Raw genomic sequence first — 17,549 nt, 5'->3', positions numbered from 1 at the left:
AAATTCATTCCCAATCATATTCTTTTGAAAGGGTGCAATAGGTTAACACACGTGTAACCTCCACATTTTGCATGGAAACTCAACCACCATGCCATTTGGTTCTTTCTCTTCTATATAAACTTCTCTACTTCATACGTTCCAATGACAACTTCTCCATATTTCTCAAAGTCTTTTTTTGTTTCCAAATTTTGCTATGGATCCAGTTAACCATCCACGCCTCTTTTACAAGAGTTTCTTTCCTGTTAGAAGTTGCTATTTAGAGGTAAATCAAAGTTTGCTAAATCCTTTCCATGTTCCTCATTTTCTTCCATTCTCTTCCTCTTATTAATTTTGCCTTTTTTACAGAGGGAGGGTGAACTGAGTCCTGCTTACGTGAGGAAAAATCAACAAGCTAAAGCCACAATGGGTTCTAATTGATGATGCAATGAAGCAACATACTGTTGGCTTTAACATGAATGAGCAAAGGCCTCGCCTAACAACAGGTTGGTATGAATTGAGGCAATACTACAACTTGGAGGGGAATTGCACAATTTGGTTCCATGAGGTTGATGATTCAATCTTCAAAATTGATGTTCGTGATTCAAGCCACAAGGAAATACAAGTGCCTGGAGGTCCTCCTCCTATCGACTGGAGCGTGGATCATGAGACTGATTCTCTTGGTGTTCTCGACTTTTATCCTGACTTTAGGTTTGCTGGACAGTCCTCTCAAGGCCCTCCTTTGTATCAGGGAAATCCTTCAACTTCTCCTCCTGAAATTTCTGAACCTATTTTTTTATCAGATGATGATCAACTTTCGTTTCAAGTGGGGTGAAATGAATCTTGATGTTCCTGAGCAAACTGTGGTTCAGGAATCTACCTATGAATTTGAATTTGATACCCAGATCACTCACGAGTGGTTCTCATTAAATCAAGTTGTGAGTTCTTTTTTTTTTTACTGTTTGTTGATATATGAATTTCGTAATCTACCAAAGATAGTTTTTTCATCTTTGTTTCATACTAAAGCTTCCCTCTGATCTCATACATATTCTATATTTTTTTTTTAAATGCAGCCTGTCCCCGAAAATGCTGCTACATATATCAGACAAGCCGGGGTTGATAGTGGTATTTTGTTGGTCCTAACCTATATCCAGGAGAATTTCACATGAGCCTTCGCCCAAATTCCGGAAATGCAAGGATGGGACATGGATGGAGTAGTTTTTGCGATTATAACGACATAGGTGCAAGTGATAGGCTCCGATTCCGTTTCACCAATGCTGTCAACCGCATTGTTTATATTGTCAGGACGTAGTCCTTTTTTCTAATTAGGCTTGACATTTGTGTTTATGTTATCAGACTTTGGAGTGTTCTCAATATGGGGTTGTTTGTATCGATGTGTTGATCAAGTATCATATCTATGTGCTTCTAACGTTGAAGAATTGCAAGGAATGTTTGCATTATGTGTAATGTTGCTTCTCATGGAATGAAGAAGTAGTTTTAATCTTTTCATATTTTTTACAATTTTATTCCAATCTTCAATCCCCTTTCACTCCTAGATTCAAATATGTGGTTTTTATTATTGTTTAAATTATATATATAGATAATTGAAGCGTGCAATTCATGAAAAAATGTTGTATAACGTGCCTTCTAAAAGTATCTTTTTCAATAAGGATTAATTTAACAAATGGATTAAATAATAAGGTTGGATATTTATTAAGAAAAAAGGGATAGGATTAAAAAAAACGTGTATTAAATTGGGTGGCTATGTTTTCCATTGTATGGCATATGAGTAGGGGAAATTTGATAGAAACTTCTAAGGTTAATGTAATTCCTATAACAATCTAATGGATATAACATTAAATCTTATTATAATTTTCTCAACAACAACTTCCAATATATACTACTCCTTATGGATCTGTTAAACCTTTAAAATTATTGTTTTTTGTTTTAACTATTTAAGTGATTTATAATTTTTTACTATTTAAGTGATTTATGATTTTTTCATAAAATTTAAATCCATGCCTATCACCTATAGCCCTGTTTCTGACTATTGTTTTAAAATTTAAAATATATATAGATGTTTTGGAAGGGAAAACGCCCTATTCCCTTTATATATTATCCTAGATTATCCTTTTTTTAATTAACAATTCATATTAGAGAAATTGTCAAGAATACAAACACCCCTCCAGAGTGTGGGATATTTAAGAAATCCTCCTTCATTATGATTTTTAACAGAACTGACTATAAGGATCCCCCATTGTGTTTATTATGGGTTGCCAGATGATAAGTGTTGTATTTGATAGAGGATTTTATATTTATTGTTATTCGTATAACAAACTAATGGATATAACAATTGAGCATATAATCTTTTTCCCAGAAATATCTTTAAATTGATAACTCAGTTTTTTCAAATTCTTTATTTTCTAATTTTTTTTTTGTTCGATATCTTGCAATGATTTTTCAATTTTTAATAGATGATGAATATATGGGGTCCACGTAGAGGCATGTTTTAAACTCTTTTAGTATATTTTATTTTTAAGTGTATTTTTTGTTTTAAAGGTTAAGTGGAATTTAAATGCACATTAAATTTTGCAATATTTCATTCCTTCAATAATCATTGATATATGTTCAACTCAATGTTATCCGTATTTCATTGAGAGGTTATTTATTTTGGATTTCAAAAAAATTTATCACTACATATCAAATAATTGATTTCTGTTTTTGGTTTTTTTTTATCGTTATTATTTTAAATAATTTGTAAGTTTTTATATTTTCTTCATTTCCTATACTCTATGCTGAATACCCATCTTATACTCTTCATTATATATCTAATTTTCGAGTTGGAGTTATTTCTTTTGGTAAATTACTGAATTCTCTAGGAAAGTGTGATAATTTATGGTTATAATTATAAATGATGATATCTATTCCTATTGTATAAATGTTTTTTTCTTCCCCAAAATATCTATCTCTTTCCATGATTTAGACTAGGTTGTTATAGTAAATATATTTAAATGATAGAGACTGTTAATCTCCATATGTGTGATTATAATTCTGTGTGCAGATTTCCAAGTGTAATTTATTTCATACATTTTTACGTTTTGAATATTTTCTTGACCTCCCACATTCTAACGTGAGACTATAAATTCATTATCATGGTTGAATCGATTTCTCTATCTGCCCCATTTGTGTTAATCCCTTTTCTCTCTTTTAAGTACTCCATAGTTCTGCTTCACCTTCAGTTATTCCTTTATCTCAATCTCAATGCCCAAGACCAAACATTCTCCTCCCCCGTTTTATAAATTCTTTCTGCCTGTTGTTAGCCGTGAGGATGAGGCACGAGTTACATCTTTTGAATTTTTTTTTATTCTGATTTTTTATTTTCATCCCTTTATAATCCTTTTTTTTTCATTCCCAGGATGAAGGCGAAGTGATGCTGGAGTTTGTCAGGCAGTTTAAGGATGAATTAAAAGAGAATTGGTTATTGATTGATGATGGGGGATGTACCAACGTCGTTAAGTTTAACATGAGTGTTGTTAGACCTAGATTAACCCATGGATGGAAGCAGTTGAGAAAAGATTATTATCTGCGAGGAACTTGCACTATATGGATGCATTTGATTGAGGATTGTGTTTTTAACATGTATATTTTCAATAGTGAAGGCAAGGAACTTTATGTACCTGGCGCTCCTCTTAGAGATATTTACAAATCAGATGATGATGATGATGAATTTTATAGTAATCTTCGACAAAGCCTTTCTTCAGAAAGTTCCTTGCTTGATCATATAGAGTGCGATGGGTATATTTCTGCCCAAAGTAGTGGAGTTGTTGCAACAACGGATCTAACAATTCGTCAACAACTCGATGTAGAAGGAGGTCAAGAAGTGCCTGATGTTGTTGCTGCTGATAATGTCGTTGATGGTGCAGAAATAGAACCAGAAATAATTGAAAATGATGATGGCTTAGTGGATGGAGATGTTATAATTCCTGTGGCGCCTATCCCAGATCCTGGCATCATTTTTCAGTGTATTTTCACATGCACTCTTACTACATACTATGCAACAAAGAGTCATTTGGTGAGTTGTTTTTAACATATGTTTTTCCTTTTTGTTCATTTTTTTGTTCATGTCTTTTATTCTTTTGACATGCATTTTTCCATTATATTTTTCTTTGATTTATATTCAGTATGTCCCAAAGGATGCTGCTGCGTATCTCATAGAAGCTGGCCTACACAGTTGGATGTTCGTAGGTCCTAAAAGAATCCCGTTTGAGTGTCGTATTCTAATCAGTTCCTGTCATCGTTATGCCAAAATTGGAAGTGGATGGAGGTTCTTCTGTGAAGCTAACCAGTTCTCCCCGGATGACTATTTACTATTTCAATTTACAAGCCCGGAAGAAGGAATTGCATACGTGAACTATGGAGACCAAATTGACATTTAGATAGTATTGTAATTGTTAGTGTGTTTCAATGAATGGGTTAAAATTGTATGGGGTGTTTCTTCATGTGCCAGAGAAAAAAAAAATTCTCATTATGTTTTGCTCTTAGGCATGCCCCCCTATTTTTGTAATTTCGTCTAATGATATTGAGTTATGTTCTACTTTGAGATTTCCATCTATTATGTTTGTTATCTTTTTTAGTATGAATCGATTTTTTTTGTGCTTGCCATCCTCAGGAATAATTGTGTAAAGTATTTTTTCTTTTTAGGAGTGGGTATATAATAAGTAGGATAAATTAAGTTAAATTTTTTAATTTTGTTAACAATTAAAAATGTTATTGGTTAATTCCATATGTTTAATTTAAACTGAATAAAATAATTTATGGCGTATCCCATACAAGAAGAGAACCCAAATCCTTATATCCTTCTATATGTTAGTGTGGGCAGCCAATTATTCTATCTCCCCCCTAAAACACCCCATTTAACTCATTCTTCCACCCCCCCAAATCAAGCTTAGGCCCCATTTATATTCTTTAAAATTCCAACAATGATACCCTTTTTTATAATCAATCACAACATTATTAAAAGATCATTTTCAGTGGACATTATGAAAAGAAAAAAATTGACTATTTCCATAATTTTCATTAAGATCAAATGGTGTTAGGACGCCCTTTGTTACATATATCTCAATAATATTGAAATTTAGCGTGTTGTATTTTTTGTGGGAAAACCATGTATTTAATTAAAAAACTTTTATTTTTGTTCCTTTACATTTTTTCGTCCTTATCGAAGGAAGATTTAATAACAATTCACCTATTTTTTCTATATGTTTTATTATATTTTGTATAAAGGGTTTGACAATGAGTATAGTATTTGCCCCCAATTTAAAATGATTCATCTATCACCAATATATGATTAGTTAATAACTTATTCCCCCCTCCTTCCTTAACGTGAATTATCTCCCATTCATAACAGATTTTGTTAATTTTATAAGATTTATTTGTTTGGAAGTTAATATATTTATATTTTCTAGAAATATAAATAGATTCTAGGTTATAATACCCTATGAAGAAAAATAAAATTACTTTTATTAATTTTTTTTAGTTCCAATAATTCTTTTTTAAAACTGTTGTCCCTTATTATAACCCACTTCTTTCTATCTTCTTATTCATGATTTTTTTTGCTATCAATAGTCTTGGGAATGAGGAACTATTAGGCACTACCCAATTTAAAGAAGAAATTGGAAGTCATTAAAATAATTAAAAGATGTTATTGTATTTCAATTAATTTTTCTATATGTTTTATTATATTTTGTATATTTGTATTATAAGCGATTTGGGCAATATTACGTTTAGATATTTTAATATATCGATTGAGGGAAATTGGAGAATATTTAGTTTTTAAAAGTTTGTTATATTTTGGACGATTAAGAAAGATTTGTTATTTATTTGACAGCATTTTAAAATAGTTAAACAACCTCACATATATCTTTTAAAATATATTTTATATTTAAATCAATTATGCATTTATTGGTTTTGGGTTTGTTGCATATTCCTAAATAATGTATAAAGTATGAATAATAAATATACCTTATTATTATTTAACACAAAATATTTGTATTTCCAAAAAACATACTAATACTCTATTGAAATTCCAAACACCACATAACATGCTTTGATAACCAAAAAACAAAAAAAGCCACCTTTAACGTTTGAATTCTCCATTATTTTCATCAAATTGGTTTTATCTCATAACCTCCCATAATTATAACGATTTATTTGTTTTTTTTTTTAGAACTCATTTTAAATTATAGTAACAACTTCATAATCAAGATTTTAAATATTATAATATATTTAAATAAATTATTTAATTATTTAGTTTCTTTTTTTGTTAGATACTTTCAGTTTAAGAAATCTAATTTATTGATTCAGAATAAAGAATTTGTTTTTCCAAAAAAAAAAGGAATTAATTCCATATTGAAATACCAAACACTCCATTAACGTGTGGTTTTTCCACCTCTTGAAACTTGCAACGTTTTCAACTCTTTTCACTTTTCATGATGAGTTTGCTGTATGCCTAAATACTTCTTCTATAAAGGCTCTCTAAACTCCCTCTGATGTTATAATCCTTTTTTTCTTTCAAGTGTTCCTTTGTCTTTTAAGAATTTGATACATGGATTCTCCCCGGTTAACTCCGGGGTCAAGCTCAAAAGAATCTAGAGCTCGAAGGAGATTGATAAGGAGCAGCAGAAAGGATTTATCTCCTGACAAAAATATAGGTGAGAACCTATTGTTTCCCTCTGTTTTTTTTTCCAACGAAGGCAAATTTCTAATGTGAGATGTTCTAACTATCTGTATTTGTATAATTTTAATTTTTTGCAGCAACCGGGGGATCCATCATTCCATCTGTGTCTTCTTCTATCTCAACAAGAAGACCTTTGTCCAATATAACAAATGTGTCTCCATCTTCTTCGCATAATGCTCGAGTTGGTAATTCAAGGAATAAATCCAGAACTCTAGGTTAGTATGTCCCTGGTTTTTTTGGTTGTTTTTTCCCTTGCTCCTTATTTCAAGTGCTGTGAATCTAAATTATCTCATTTTTCAGTACCTAATCAATATGAGAAAGCTCTTCATGAACCATGTTCTCAAAAAAAAAGGAAAACAAATCAAGCTGGAGGTTCGTCCCAATGTCAACAACCTTTTCCAAGTTCAGGTGAATTTTTGTTGTTTCTTTTGTAAATTGTTTTTGAGTTTGTACGTGACATCTCTTAAGTTAATTTAACCATGGTTTTTTGTTTATTGATTTCTTTTTTTTTTCTGTAGGTGTTGGAGGTTCTGTATTATGTAATGAGAACAACCCTGTAAATCTCATTTCATTTGATAATTCACCTTCCTTAACTTATAAGGAAATAATGGATAGGCAGTTTTCAAATGCGAACAGCAAAAGAAAGTCCATTGATCAAGCCACTTTGGCTTCAGTTAGTCATTTTTCATTGGAACATTCCAAAACACAAATGAATGAGATTTTTCCAAAAAGTTTTGATAGTAATTCTTCCAATCCTCCCCTATCTACTGTCATTGCTACGTCATCAAAACATCCTTCTCCATCAATATTGAAGCCAAACAAACCTGAACGAGAAAAACAAACGAGGGCTCCATCTAGAATGAAAAAAGTTAAAATAATTAAAGAGTTGCCTACCCCTATCCGTTCGGAATCAAAGTGGTCGCGTTATTTAAGAAAGAAAGCTTTGGATACCAAGAGAGGAAGGTTTTCTCCCTCTAATGGAACTGCAGATGAAGCAGGGCCATCTAATGTGGCTTTATGTGAACCTGGAGCATTAAGCAGTGATTCTGAAGATGCTGAATCAGGTTATATTTCATACATCAAAATTATTTTAAGAGAAAGTTGTTTAATATTAGTTCTTTTGATATTATTTTTGTTATTTACATCTAACCTACTTTCTTAATTCATATGATACCTCATGGGGATTCAGATGAGGATTATGTGGAACATACGCATGAAGTGATTCCTGAAATTCCAGCAAACATTGTTGCTTTGCTTCAGATAGCTGAAAATACAGGTATCATCCTAATATTTTTTCATTAACCAAAATTTTATATATGTTATTTTTTATTGAATCATGAGGCTCTATTGATGACATCTATTTTTTTTAAAGACGTTCTTGATTTTGGAGATCCAACCAGCGCTTGCTTTTACTGCGGAGCTTTCATGTGGGCTTCTGAGAAATCGGGGAAGATAGATTCAGATGGGGCTGCAGCTTTTTCATTGTGTTGTATGAAGGGGAAGGTTGATTTACCCTTAATCCCTAAGCCTCCTCCTCTACTTCTTGACTTGATAACAGATAGAGAACCAAGGGCGCAAAATTTCAAGGAGAATATAAGAGCGTATAATAGCATGTTTTCCTTTACGTCTATGGGTGGGAAGGTTTTAACTGCTCTTAATGACGGTGGAGGCCCCCCTCAATTTGTATTGAGTGGACAGAACTATCACCGTATGGGTTCTTTAATTCCACGTCAGGGACAACCTCCTAAGTTTGCTCAGTTGTATATTTATGATACACAGAATGAGAATTCTAATAGAGTGAGGAATCTAAGGTATGAAATCCTGAAATTAATTCTTTTGATCATTTTGATTTTTTATTATATAATTGTTAACAGCCTTATGTTCTTAAATTCTATTTCTTTTGTAGCTATAATGGGAGAGGACAGGGTCTTGACCTTTCTTTAGTGGAAGATCTTAAGCAGATGATTGACAGACACAATGTCCTAGCCAAAATATTTAGGCAGGTCCGAGAACGATTGAACTCTGATGAATCAACCCAGTTATCTATCCGTCTGTTCAGAGCCCGGGGGAAAGATCCTAGAACTTATAATATGCCGTCAACGGATGAGGTTGCAGCCTTGATTGTTGGGGACATTGGGGAGTCAGACGTTGGCAGAGATGTTGTAGTGAAAATGAATGATGGATGTCTTTCAAACATTCATGAAACACATACTGCTTTAATTCCTTTGCACTATCCGCTTATATTTCCGTACGGTGAAGATGGCTTCCGTGAAGATATTCCCATTAGTGAGATTTTTAGAAACATGGGAAGCTACAAAAGATGGAAAGTCTCTATGAGGCAATTCATTTCATTCCGCCTTCAAGACAGAAACAGTGAGTATGGGAACATTATTTTTGCTAAGAGGTTGTTCCAACAGTTCGTCGTTGACGCATATACCATGATTGAAGCAAATCGTCTTTCATATATTCGATTTAATCAGAAAACCATAAGAGCAGATTATTTAAATGGGGTTGCAGAGGCAATTGAGAAGGGAGAGACAGACCCGTCATCTGTAGGAAAGCGGATTATATTGCCTCCTTCCTTTACAGGAGGTCGTCGTTACATGTTTAATAATTGTCAGGATGCCATGTCAATTTGCAAAAAGTTTGGGTACCCTGATCTTTTTATTACAGCAACATGTAATTCACAATGGGGGGAAATTCAAAGGTATGTCCGTGCTAGGAATTTGAGAGCTGAAGATAGACCTGATATTTGTGTTAGGGTTTTCAAGATGAAGCTCGATAATCTGATGTCTGATTTAAGGAAAGGCACTATATTTGGTCCTGTTGATGCAGGTATGTCATTTATTATTTTTTTTTTCCGGAAATATATGTTTATGTTGCAATATCATTAATACTGCAATTTTAGATTTCCATTTAATTTCGTTTAACTTTTTCTGAAGGTATGTATACAGTAGAGTTTCAAAAACGTGGATTGCCACACGCGCATATTCTTCTATGGTTGAAACCCCAGTACAAATTGATAACCGGAGAGGACATTGATAAATTCATTTCAGCTGAGCTTCCTGACCCGCAGATTTATCCAAAGCTTTACAAGGCCGTTTCCTCTTTCATGATCCACGGTCCGTGTGGGGTTATTGATCCTAAGTGTGCATGCATGGTTGATGGAAAGTGTTCTAAACACTTTCCCAAAAAATATCAGAACTGCACTACCATTGATGATGATGGTTTCCCAATTTATAAGAGAAGGAAGACAGGAATTACAGTGGCCAAGAAAGGAGTTCCTTTGGATAATGGTTTTGTTGTTCCCTACAATCCTCGACTTTTGATGAATTATCATGGACATATCAACGTGGAGTATTGCAATAAATCAAATGCAATAAAGTATCTATTTAAATATATCAACAAAGGCAGTGATAGGGTGAATGTTCAAATTTCAAATGCTGGAAATGGAGAATCGAACCAGGATGAAATTAAACAGTACTACGATTGCAGGTAAGTAATCACATTGTTTTTCTTCTTTTTTTTTTTAATTTTTTTTTACTCAGTTGTTAAACTGAAATGAAATGCTAGGTATCTAACTCCATGTGAGGCAGCATGGAGGACATTTAAATTTGATATCCACGAGAGATGGCCGCCCGTGAAGCGCTTATCATTTCATCTTCCCGGTCAGCAGTGTGTAACTTTCAACGATGATGAAGACTTGGAAGGCGTTGTTGAAAAATGTTCAACTAAAGATACTCAATTCTTAGCATGGATGAATGCGAATAAGCTATACCCGGAGGGAAGAAGTTTAACGTATGCTGAATATCCGTCTATGTTTGTTTATAAGAAAGATAAGCAAGTATGGGAGCCAAGAAAGAGAGGTTTCTCCCTTGGTCGTCTTCAATATATCGCTCTAGGCATGGGCGAGGTATATTACATGAGGATTCTATTAACAAAACAGAGGGGTTGTGACAGTTTTGCAAGTTTAAGAACTGTCAAAGGGGTTGTTTATCCAACATTCCAAGATGCGTGCGATGCTATGGGATTAATGGAAGATGAGAGGGAGTATGTTGATGGGATTATTCACATGAGTGAGATTGGTTCAGGGTCTTATTTGAGGCATTTGTTTGTAACGTTGCTCTCTACAAACGCTATAGGAAAGCCAAGAGAAGTGTGGGATAAGACATGGAGATTTTTAGCTGACGGCATTTTGTACCACAGAAGAAGGTTGCTTAAAATGCCAGGTATTTTTGCACTATGTTCTTATTAAATATATTGAATGACGTTTTTTTATTTTTGTGTGTTATTTTAAATGGGCATCTTAGAAGGAATCATTTCCTTTGCTATATCAAAGAAACAACCTCTTTACAATTGGATTTGATTGTATACATTACGTGATTTAGAGAATGTTTTTCTATATTGTTTTAAATCCATTTAATATTTGTTGCAGATCTTCAAATAAATGATGAGGATTTGATGAACTTATGTTTGATTGAGATAGAGAAGGTGTTGAGAACTAATGGAAGGTCACTTAAAGAATGGCCTAGCTTACCTTATCCATCATTTTGTGAGACCTTTCGTTTTGAAAATCAATTTGTTGCAGATGAGCTTAATTACAACAAGGATGAAATGAACGTACAGCATCAACAATTGGTCTGTTCCCTAACTTCTGAACAGAAAGGAGCGTATACCCAGGTAATAAATTACGATTAAAGCATAATAGGAGAAAAAATGAATAAATTCGATTATTATGTGTTTCATATTTTCTTTTTGACAAATTATGTCAATTTACAGATATTGGATGCTGTTTCGTCCAATAACGGAGGATTTTTTTTCCTATATGGATTTGGCGGATCTGGTAAGACTTTTGTGTGGAATACCCTCTCAGCTGCGTTGCGTTCTGAAGGAAAGATTGTTCTAAATGTTGCGTCAAGTGGCATTGCTTCATTACTATTACCTGGAGGTAGAACTGCTCACTCTAGATTTTCCATTCCGATCACTATCCATGAATCATCAACATGTAATGTCCGTCAAGGTTCTCATAAAGCTGAAATGCTTCAGAAAGCAAGTCTTATCATTTGGGATGAAGCTCCAATGCTTAACAAGCACTGTTTTGAAGCTCTAGACAAAACTTTGAATGACATCATGAAGACCCAAGCAACTTTTGGCCATGATAAACCCTTTGGAGGAAAGGTAGTTGTTTTGGGTGGGGACTTTCGACAGATTCTGCCAGTAATTTTGAAAGGAAGTAGATCAGAAATCATTTCTTCTTCTGTGAATTCATCATACCTATGGAAGCATTGTAAAGTAATGAAGTTAACTACCAACATGAGATTACAACAAGCAGGGTCCTCTTCTTCATCCTTGGAGATCAAAGAATTTGCGGATTGGCTTCTACAAGTGGGCGATGGCACGGTTAAGCCAATTGATGAGGATGATTCTATTATAGAAATTCCATCTGATTTGTTGGTGAGGGAGTCCGATAATCCCTTACTTGAGTTAGTTAATTTTGCATATCCCAATGTTGTTGCAAATTTGGAGAACCATGCATATTTTGAACAAAGAGCACTCCTTGCTCCCACTCTTGAAAGTGTTGAAGAGGTTAATAACTTCATGATGTCAATGATCCCTGGGGAGGAAACATAATATTTGAGTTATGACACGCCATGCAGGTCAGATGAAGACTCTGAAATAGATGCAGAATGGTTCACTTCAGAATTTCTAAATGATGTTAAGTGCTCTGGTATTCCCAACCACAGAATTGTTCTCAAAGTTGGTGTCCCTATCATGCTAATTCGGAACATTGATCAGTCTGCTGGATTGTGTAATGGAACAAGATTGATAGTGAGCGCTTTGACACCTTATATCATTGTTGCAACAGCTCTTTCCGGTTCTAAAACAGGTAAACCTGTTTATATTCCTAGGCTTAGCTTAACTCCTTCTGATACTGGCCTCCCTTTCAAATTCTCAAGGAGACAGTTCCCTATTACTGTTTGTTTTGCTATGACTATAAATAAGAGCCAAGGCCAGTCGTTATCGCATGTTGGATTATACCTTCCTAGGCCGGTGTTCACGCATGGCCAGCTATATGTAGCTCTATCAAGAGTAAAATCTAGAAAAGGGTTGAAGATACTTATAGTCGATGACAAAGGAGTAGTATCTAATTGCACTCGGAATGTTGTGTATGAAGAAGTATTCCAGAACATATGAATGGTTAGATTATCTATCTTTGAATTCGTACTTCTTTGTATAATGCACATTGTATTTAACGTGCTGTATTTTTTGATCTACTTATTTAAAACATTTTCTAAATTGTTTCAGATTCAACAGGCTTTCAATGATAATGGGGCAGCAAGCAACAAGTGGAATGCATAACATTCATATGACATCTTTTTGTTGCCGATATATATATTTCTGTAATCATCAACCTTTGTTAGATTCATTCAGTTTTTCATTGTTGTGTAAACGAATCAAACCTAATTTCAATTGTTATCTATTGTTTTGTGGTAGTTAATCATGTCAATTTCATGTAAAAATAATTGGCATAAAAAATTAGAAAAATCTTTCGCCGTGCAGCGCACGGGTAAAAACACTAGTGATTGACTTATGAAATGATTAACGTATTCATAAATGACAAGGATCTCATGCAAAAGAGTAAGTTCAGGAAGACATGTAGTTGCATAAGCCAGTAAAAGGTTAATCTCGTGTCAAATTTCAGTGCATGATGGGTCGGAACCAAAGTTTGTCCCAACTATATGAAGGCTCAAACTATGTTATTTATACGCTTTAGAACTTGACGGGCACAAGATTGTCCATGGGTGAGAGTTTACTCATTCTCACATTCAAACTCAAATTTAACACTCAAACTCAAACCCAAACCCAAACTCAAATTTAATATGGGTGCAAGAGTTAAACCCATATCCAAATCCTGAGTTTCGGGTTACCCGAACCCAAACCAAAAACCCAATGTGAGCACTGAACCGGCAAAAAATAAAAAATATCAACCCGGAAGCAACACGTACATAAGAGAACAACATGAACATAAGTTGATTAAACTTCATCATCATTCCAATACAAAGGAAAAAATATAGTTCATGAACATAAGTCTACTTAATAACTTTAATGAAAACTCTACTTTAATAATATATATAAGGGCTGGTAATTACATGCATAAGGCTTCGAGTTTGAATTTGGGTTTGGATGCGGGTTTAATCAATCTCACACACAAACCCAAACATGTTTTAAAATTTGGGTGAAACCCAAACCCGAATCCAAACCCAAAAAAATTGGGTTTCGCCCAAAATTTCGGATCGGTTTCGGGTTGAGCCCCGCGGGTTTGAGTTTTTCTCTCATCTCTACTAGTGTCCCTTAAGTGGTACCTCCTTGGGAATTGTAGAAGCTCAATGATACATTCTATAGTAGCGGCATAGATATATGGTTTAGTAAGGGAAAACTTGGCGACCTGAGATTCGATCAGGACCGGCTCTGGGCCTGTGTAAGCAGGCCTACAGCCTAGGGCCTCAAAAAAGAAGGGGCCCCAAAAAAATTCTCATTAAATTTTCCCCTAAAATAAAATTTAGTTATAATAATTAATGTTCAAGATTTTATTAATGACTTGAGTTGGTCTAGTGGTTAGTAATTGTGTATGTTACTTTTATGTACCGGGTTCGAATCCCACATTTTGGCTTTTGACATGTTATTTGTTAATTAATTTGAATTGAAAGAATCCAAAAATTAAAACAAAATGTCATGTTGCTTGGATTTGAACACGCGACCCTTGGCGGGTTGCAAGAGGTCAGTTGCCAAACGAACACGCGACCCCTGGCGGGTTGCAAGAGGTCAGTTGCCAAACGAACCAACATAATCGTTATGATGAAATTTCAAACGTTAAAATTATTAGGGGTCCATTTTTATTATTTGCCCAGGGCATCCAAAATGTCGGGACCGACCCTGGATTCGATATAAAGGCAAATCCTTGAAGTCATGTCACTAGTAAAGAAAGCAAAAGATTATATCATAATGAAAACATGTAGCATTGTGGGGCAAATGGACAACACTTAAAAGCTATGTTTGGATTTGAGGGAGCATATGAGACATAACGAAATGATGGAGTGGAACGAAATTAAGAAACAGGATGGAGTGGAACGAAATTAAGTGAAAATCTTATTTTATTGTTTGAATATTTTATGATGGAGCGGTGGGAAGTTACCATTTCATTGTTCAGGTAATGGACGAGTGATATGAGTTATTATCTTTTTCCATATTAGCCTTATTATAAAAATATGAATTGTCACTCAATATATGACTAATTTAACCGTGATAATGCTCCTAATCACATCATTGCTAAGCCTTGGAGATTACTACATCTTCTTGTTAATTATCCAATTCAAACAAAATGCAGTGAGTGCAAAAGATTCCCTTATAAATCAGAATGACTTATGTGATCTGATATGGGGTCAACACACTTGTCGCTGATCGTGTGCAATGTCTCACCTTGTCCATTCACATAGATTTAGTCGTCACATGACCAAGACATGTAGTTGGCATGATTTTGAAGCAAATGAAAGGTTGATATACTTAGTAATAGGGCCACGAGAACAAAAGCACATTACCATGAAGTTGCATCAGCTATGGCTTTGGAAATTATACTGTTTGTTGCGTTAAGGAAATTAGTGCAGGGAGAATTGACACGAATGAATCAGATATGAGGTTCAGAAGGGTGGTTGCACGGGTAAAATAGTATTTTTAAAATTTACAATATGAGCATTGTTTTTTTCCATTCCATTCCATTCCACCCAAATTAGGAGGGAACAAACTAACGAAAAGTGATGGTACATGAGGGAGTTTGTACCATTGGTTTCCATTGGCTTCCATCATCTTTTAACAACACAAACAATGGATTTGTCATTCCTCCCCCAATTCAAACAAAGTCTAAGGATCCATCATAAAGGCTAGCTCGAATGTTATGTCAAGAAACCACTGCGTAGCGAATCTAGATACCCAGAGGTCAAACCCAATGAAAAGAAAAACCGTAAGTGTTAAGTTAAAATTTAATAACTAAGATAAGAATAATGATTTGTGAAAGGTTGTGTAAGTAATTTGTAAGAGTAAATGTGTTTTATGTGTTTGTTGGAGAATTTTTCATACCTTGCACACAGGTTTGGTGGAATGTTATAGTTAAAAATATTTTTACTATTGTTACTGAGAGTTTTCATTATGCTCTAAATTAAGTTATGACATTCCAAGTTTCCCAAAGGAGCTTGGATCTCAACTCAAGCTAAGTGTTCAATCATGGTCACAACGTGGGTTTGCAAGCTTTTATATATTCGATGTATTTATACTTTTAAAGGTTTTATCGTATTATATTTGTATTTATGCTTTTAAAAGATTGCCTCCTAATTCTTGGATTAAATCTTCTTTTTTTTGGTTTTAAACCTAATAGGATTATTTTTGAGTAAACAGTCATTCTGGTCCCTAATTGTGTACACTTGAGACGGAGTGGTCCTCATACTTTGAAAATGGTCTTTTTTCGTCCTTGAATTTGTCGTCGTCAGTCAAGTTAGTCCTTGATTCAGTTTTCCGTTGGTCCCTCGGACGGAAAAGTCCAAATATCACAATTTTTGCCACATTGGCTTGACACGTCATCAATGACTCACATCTTATTATGTCAATTTAGTCCCTAAAAAAATCCTCTAATTAAATAAATCTAAAATAAGTCATCTGTAAAAAAAAATGATTTTCCCCAAAAGTGATTTTACAACTGGTATAGCAATACTATGAATAAAAAAATGATTTTTCCCAAAAGTGATTTTGCAATTGGTATAGCAATATTATGAATAAAGTTACTGCTACTGATGGCATTGACAATGAATTAATTTATTACCATTAGATTTTTTTCCAGGGAATTGGAATTCATAAAATGTTGTAATTCAACTCAATGTCAGATTGCAAGCACTGGTGGTCAAGCAAATTCAACTTAAAAAATGCTGTGCTTCAATTGGTTACTTCCTTGAGAATTCATGTGACGGTGTCTTTCTTTTCTTCAGATTTCCTGAACTCGTGGTCAAAGCTAGGAAATCGCCACTCAAGAATATGTTTTGTGTGCTCGACATGTACGCCGTCGCCATGACAACCACTCTATGGCCGGGTAATTTACTGAGTTTCTTCTCACCAGATCTGAGTTTCTTCTCACCAGATCTGAGTTCCCTCCTTTCTCTCATCCCAATCTGCGTTCGAGCGAAAGGTGTCCGAGATGACGACAGAGGTGAAGGATAACTAACCCCCTTGGCTTGGTGGTGGAGGATGAGGCCACAATGGAGAGGAAACCAGATGAAGAAACCCAGAGGAAGATCTAGTCCGATGGGAGATGGTGGTGTTGATGTGATTGGATTTGGTTGGCTCACCTCCTTCATCCTTATCTGTTCTGGTTTAGGTGTTGTGAAGGACAAGCAAAAATCGGATCTAAACCCAAAGTGAGAAGATGAGAGAGAGAGAGAGAGAGAGAGAGAGCTGGGTAAGAAAGCAAGTATTTCTTGTCAAAGAAGATGAAAATGTTTATTTTTGGGTTTTCTGGGTTAGATGATGAGATGATGATGAAGATGTATAAAGAAGATGAACATTCAGAAGTTTTTTCTTTTTAAATTTTCCGAGGGACTAAATTGAGATAATAAGATGTGAGTCATTGATGACGTGTCAAGCCAATGTGGCAAAAATTGTGACATTTGGACTTTTCCGTCCGAGGGACCAACGGAAAACTGAATCAAGGACTAACTTGACTGACGGCGACAAGTTCAGGGACGAAAAAAGACTATTTTCAAAGTATGAGGACCATTCCGTCTCAAGTGTACACAAT

At 34.5% G+C, this 17,549-nt stretch overlaps 4 protein-coding genes and 1 pseudogene across 4 annotated transcripts; all 5 read left to right on the top strand.

Annotated features, from left to right (window-relative positions):
• Positions 1-2,970: 2,970 nt before the first annotated feature.
• LOC130716068 (uncharacterized) lies at positions 2,971-4,523 on the top strand. Its single transcript, XM_057566252.1, has 2 exons — positions 2,971-4,048; positions 4,158-4,523. Exons 1-2 carry the CDS (start codon positions 3,407-3,409, stop codon positions 4,410-4,412), a joined length of 897 nt encoding a protein of 298 aa, XP_057422235.1. The 5' UTR covers positions 2,971-3,406; the 3' UTR covers positions 4,413-4,523.
• A 2,057-nt stretch (positions 4,524-6,580) lies between these two features.
• LOC130712357 (uncharacterized) lies at positions 6,581-8,656 on the top strand. Its single transcript, XM_057562191.1, has 6 exons — positions 6,581-6,686; positions 6,790-6,927; positions 7,013-7,084; positions 7,231-7,776; positions 7,902-7,988; positions 8,085-8,656. The coding sequence occupies exons 1-6, from the start codon at positions 6,581-6,583 to the stop codon at positions 8,654-8,656; spliced, it is 1,521 nt and encodes a 506-aa protein (XP_057418174.1).
• LOC130716067 (uncharacterized) lies at positions 8,583-9,631 on the top strand. The gene has a single exon (XM_057566251.1). The coding sequence runs from the start codon at positions 8,674-8,676 to the stop codon at positions 9,604-9,606; it is 933 nt and encodes a 310-aa protein (XP_057422234.1). The 5' UTR covers positions 8,583-8,673; the 3' UTR covers positions 9,607-9,631.
• A 25-nt stretch (positions 9,632-9,656) lies between these two features.
• LOC130712356 (uncharacterized) lies at positions 9,657-11,410 on the top strand. Its single transcript, XM_057562190.1, has 3 exons — positions 9,657-10,207; positions 10,286-10,941; positions 11,148-11,410. Exons 1-3 carry the CDS (start codon positions 9,657-9,659, stop codon positions 11,408-11,410), a joined length of 1,470 nt encoding a protein of 489 aa, XP_057418173.1.
• Positions 10,943-12,907, top strand: LOC130716065 (uncharacterized; annotated as a pseudogene).
• Positions 12,908-17,549: the final 4,642 nt, after the last annotated feature.

Source organism: Lotus japonicus, chromosome 4, assembly GCF_012489685.1.
Source record: "Lotus japonicus ecotype B-129 chromosome 4, LjGifu_v1.2".
In the NCBI taxonomy this organism is placed as follows: Eukaryota; Viridiplantae; Streptophyta; class Magnoliopsida; order Fabales; family Fabaceae; genus Lotus; species Lotus japonicus.
The sequence above is the reverse complement of the archived record's forward strand: the minus strand, read 5'-3'. Positions and strand labels throughout refer to the sequence as shown.

Bases quoted from the DNA above. Each gene is read 5' to 3' on its own strand.
- LOC130716068 (XM_057566252.1), top strand. From the start codon at position 3,407: ATGCTGGAGTTTGTCAGGCAGTTTAAGGATGAATTAAAAGAGAATTGG. The intron at 4,049-4,157 runs GTGAGTTGTTTT...ATTTATATTCAG, and splicing joins ATGCAACAAAGAGTCATTTG to TATGTCCCAAAGGATGCTGC.
- LOC130712357 (XM_057562191.1), top strand. From the start codon at position 6,581: ATGGATTCTCCCCGGTTAACTCCGGGGTCAAGCTCAAAAGAATCTAGA. The intron at 6,687-6,789 runs GTGAGAACCTAT...AATTTTTTGCAG, and splicing joins ATCTCCTGACAAAAATATAG to CAACCGGGGGATCCATCATT. The intron at 6,928-7,012 runs GTTAGTATGTCC...CTCATTTTTCAG, and splicing joins GAATAAATCCAGAACTCTAG to TACCTAATCAATATGAGAAA.
- LOC130716067 (XM_057566251.1), top strand. From the start codon at position 8,674: ATGATTGACAGACACAATGTCCTAGCCAAAATATTTAGGCAGGTCCGA.
- LOC130712356 (XM_057562190.1), top strand. From the start codon at position 9,657: ATGTATACAGTAGAGTTTCAAAAACGTGGATTGCCACACGCGCATATT. The intron at 10,208-10,285 runs GTAAGTAATCAC...ATGAAATGCTAG, and splicing joins AAACAGTACTACGATTGCAG to GTATCTAACTCCATGTGAGG. The intron at 10,942-11,147 runs GTATTTTTGCAC...TATTTGTTGCAG, and splicing joins AAGGTTGCTTAAAATGCCAG to ATCTTCAAATAAATGATGAG.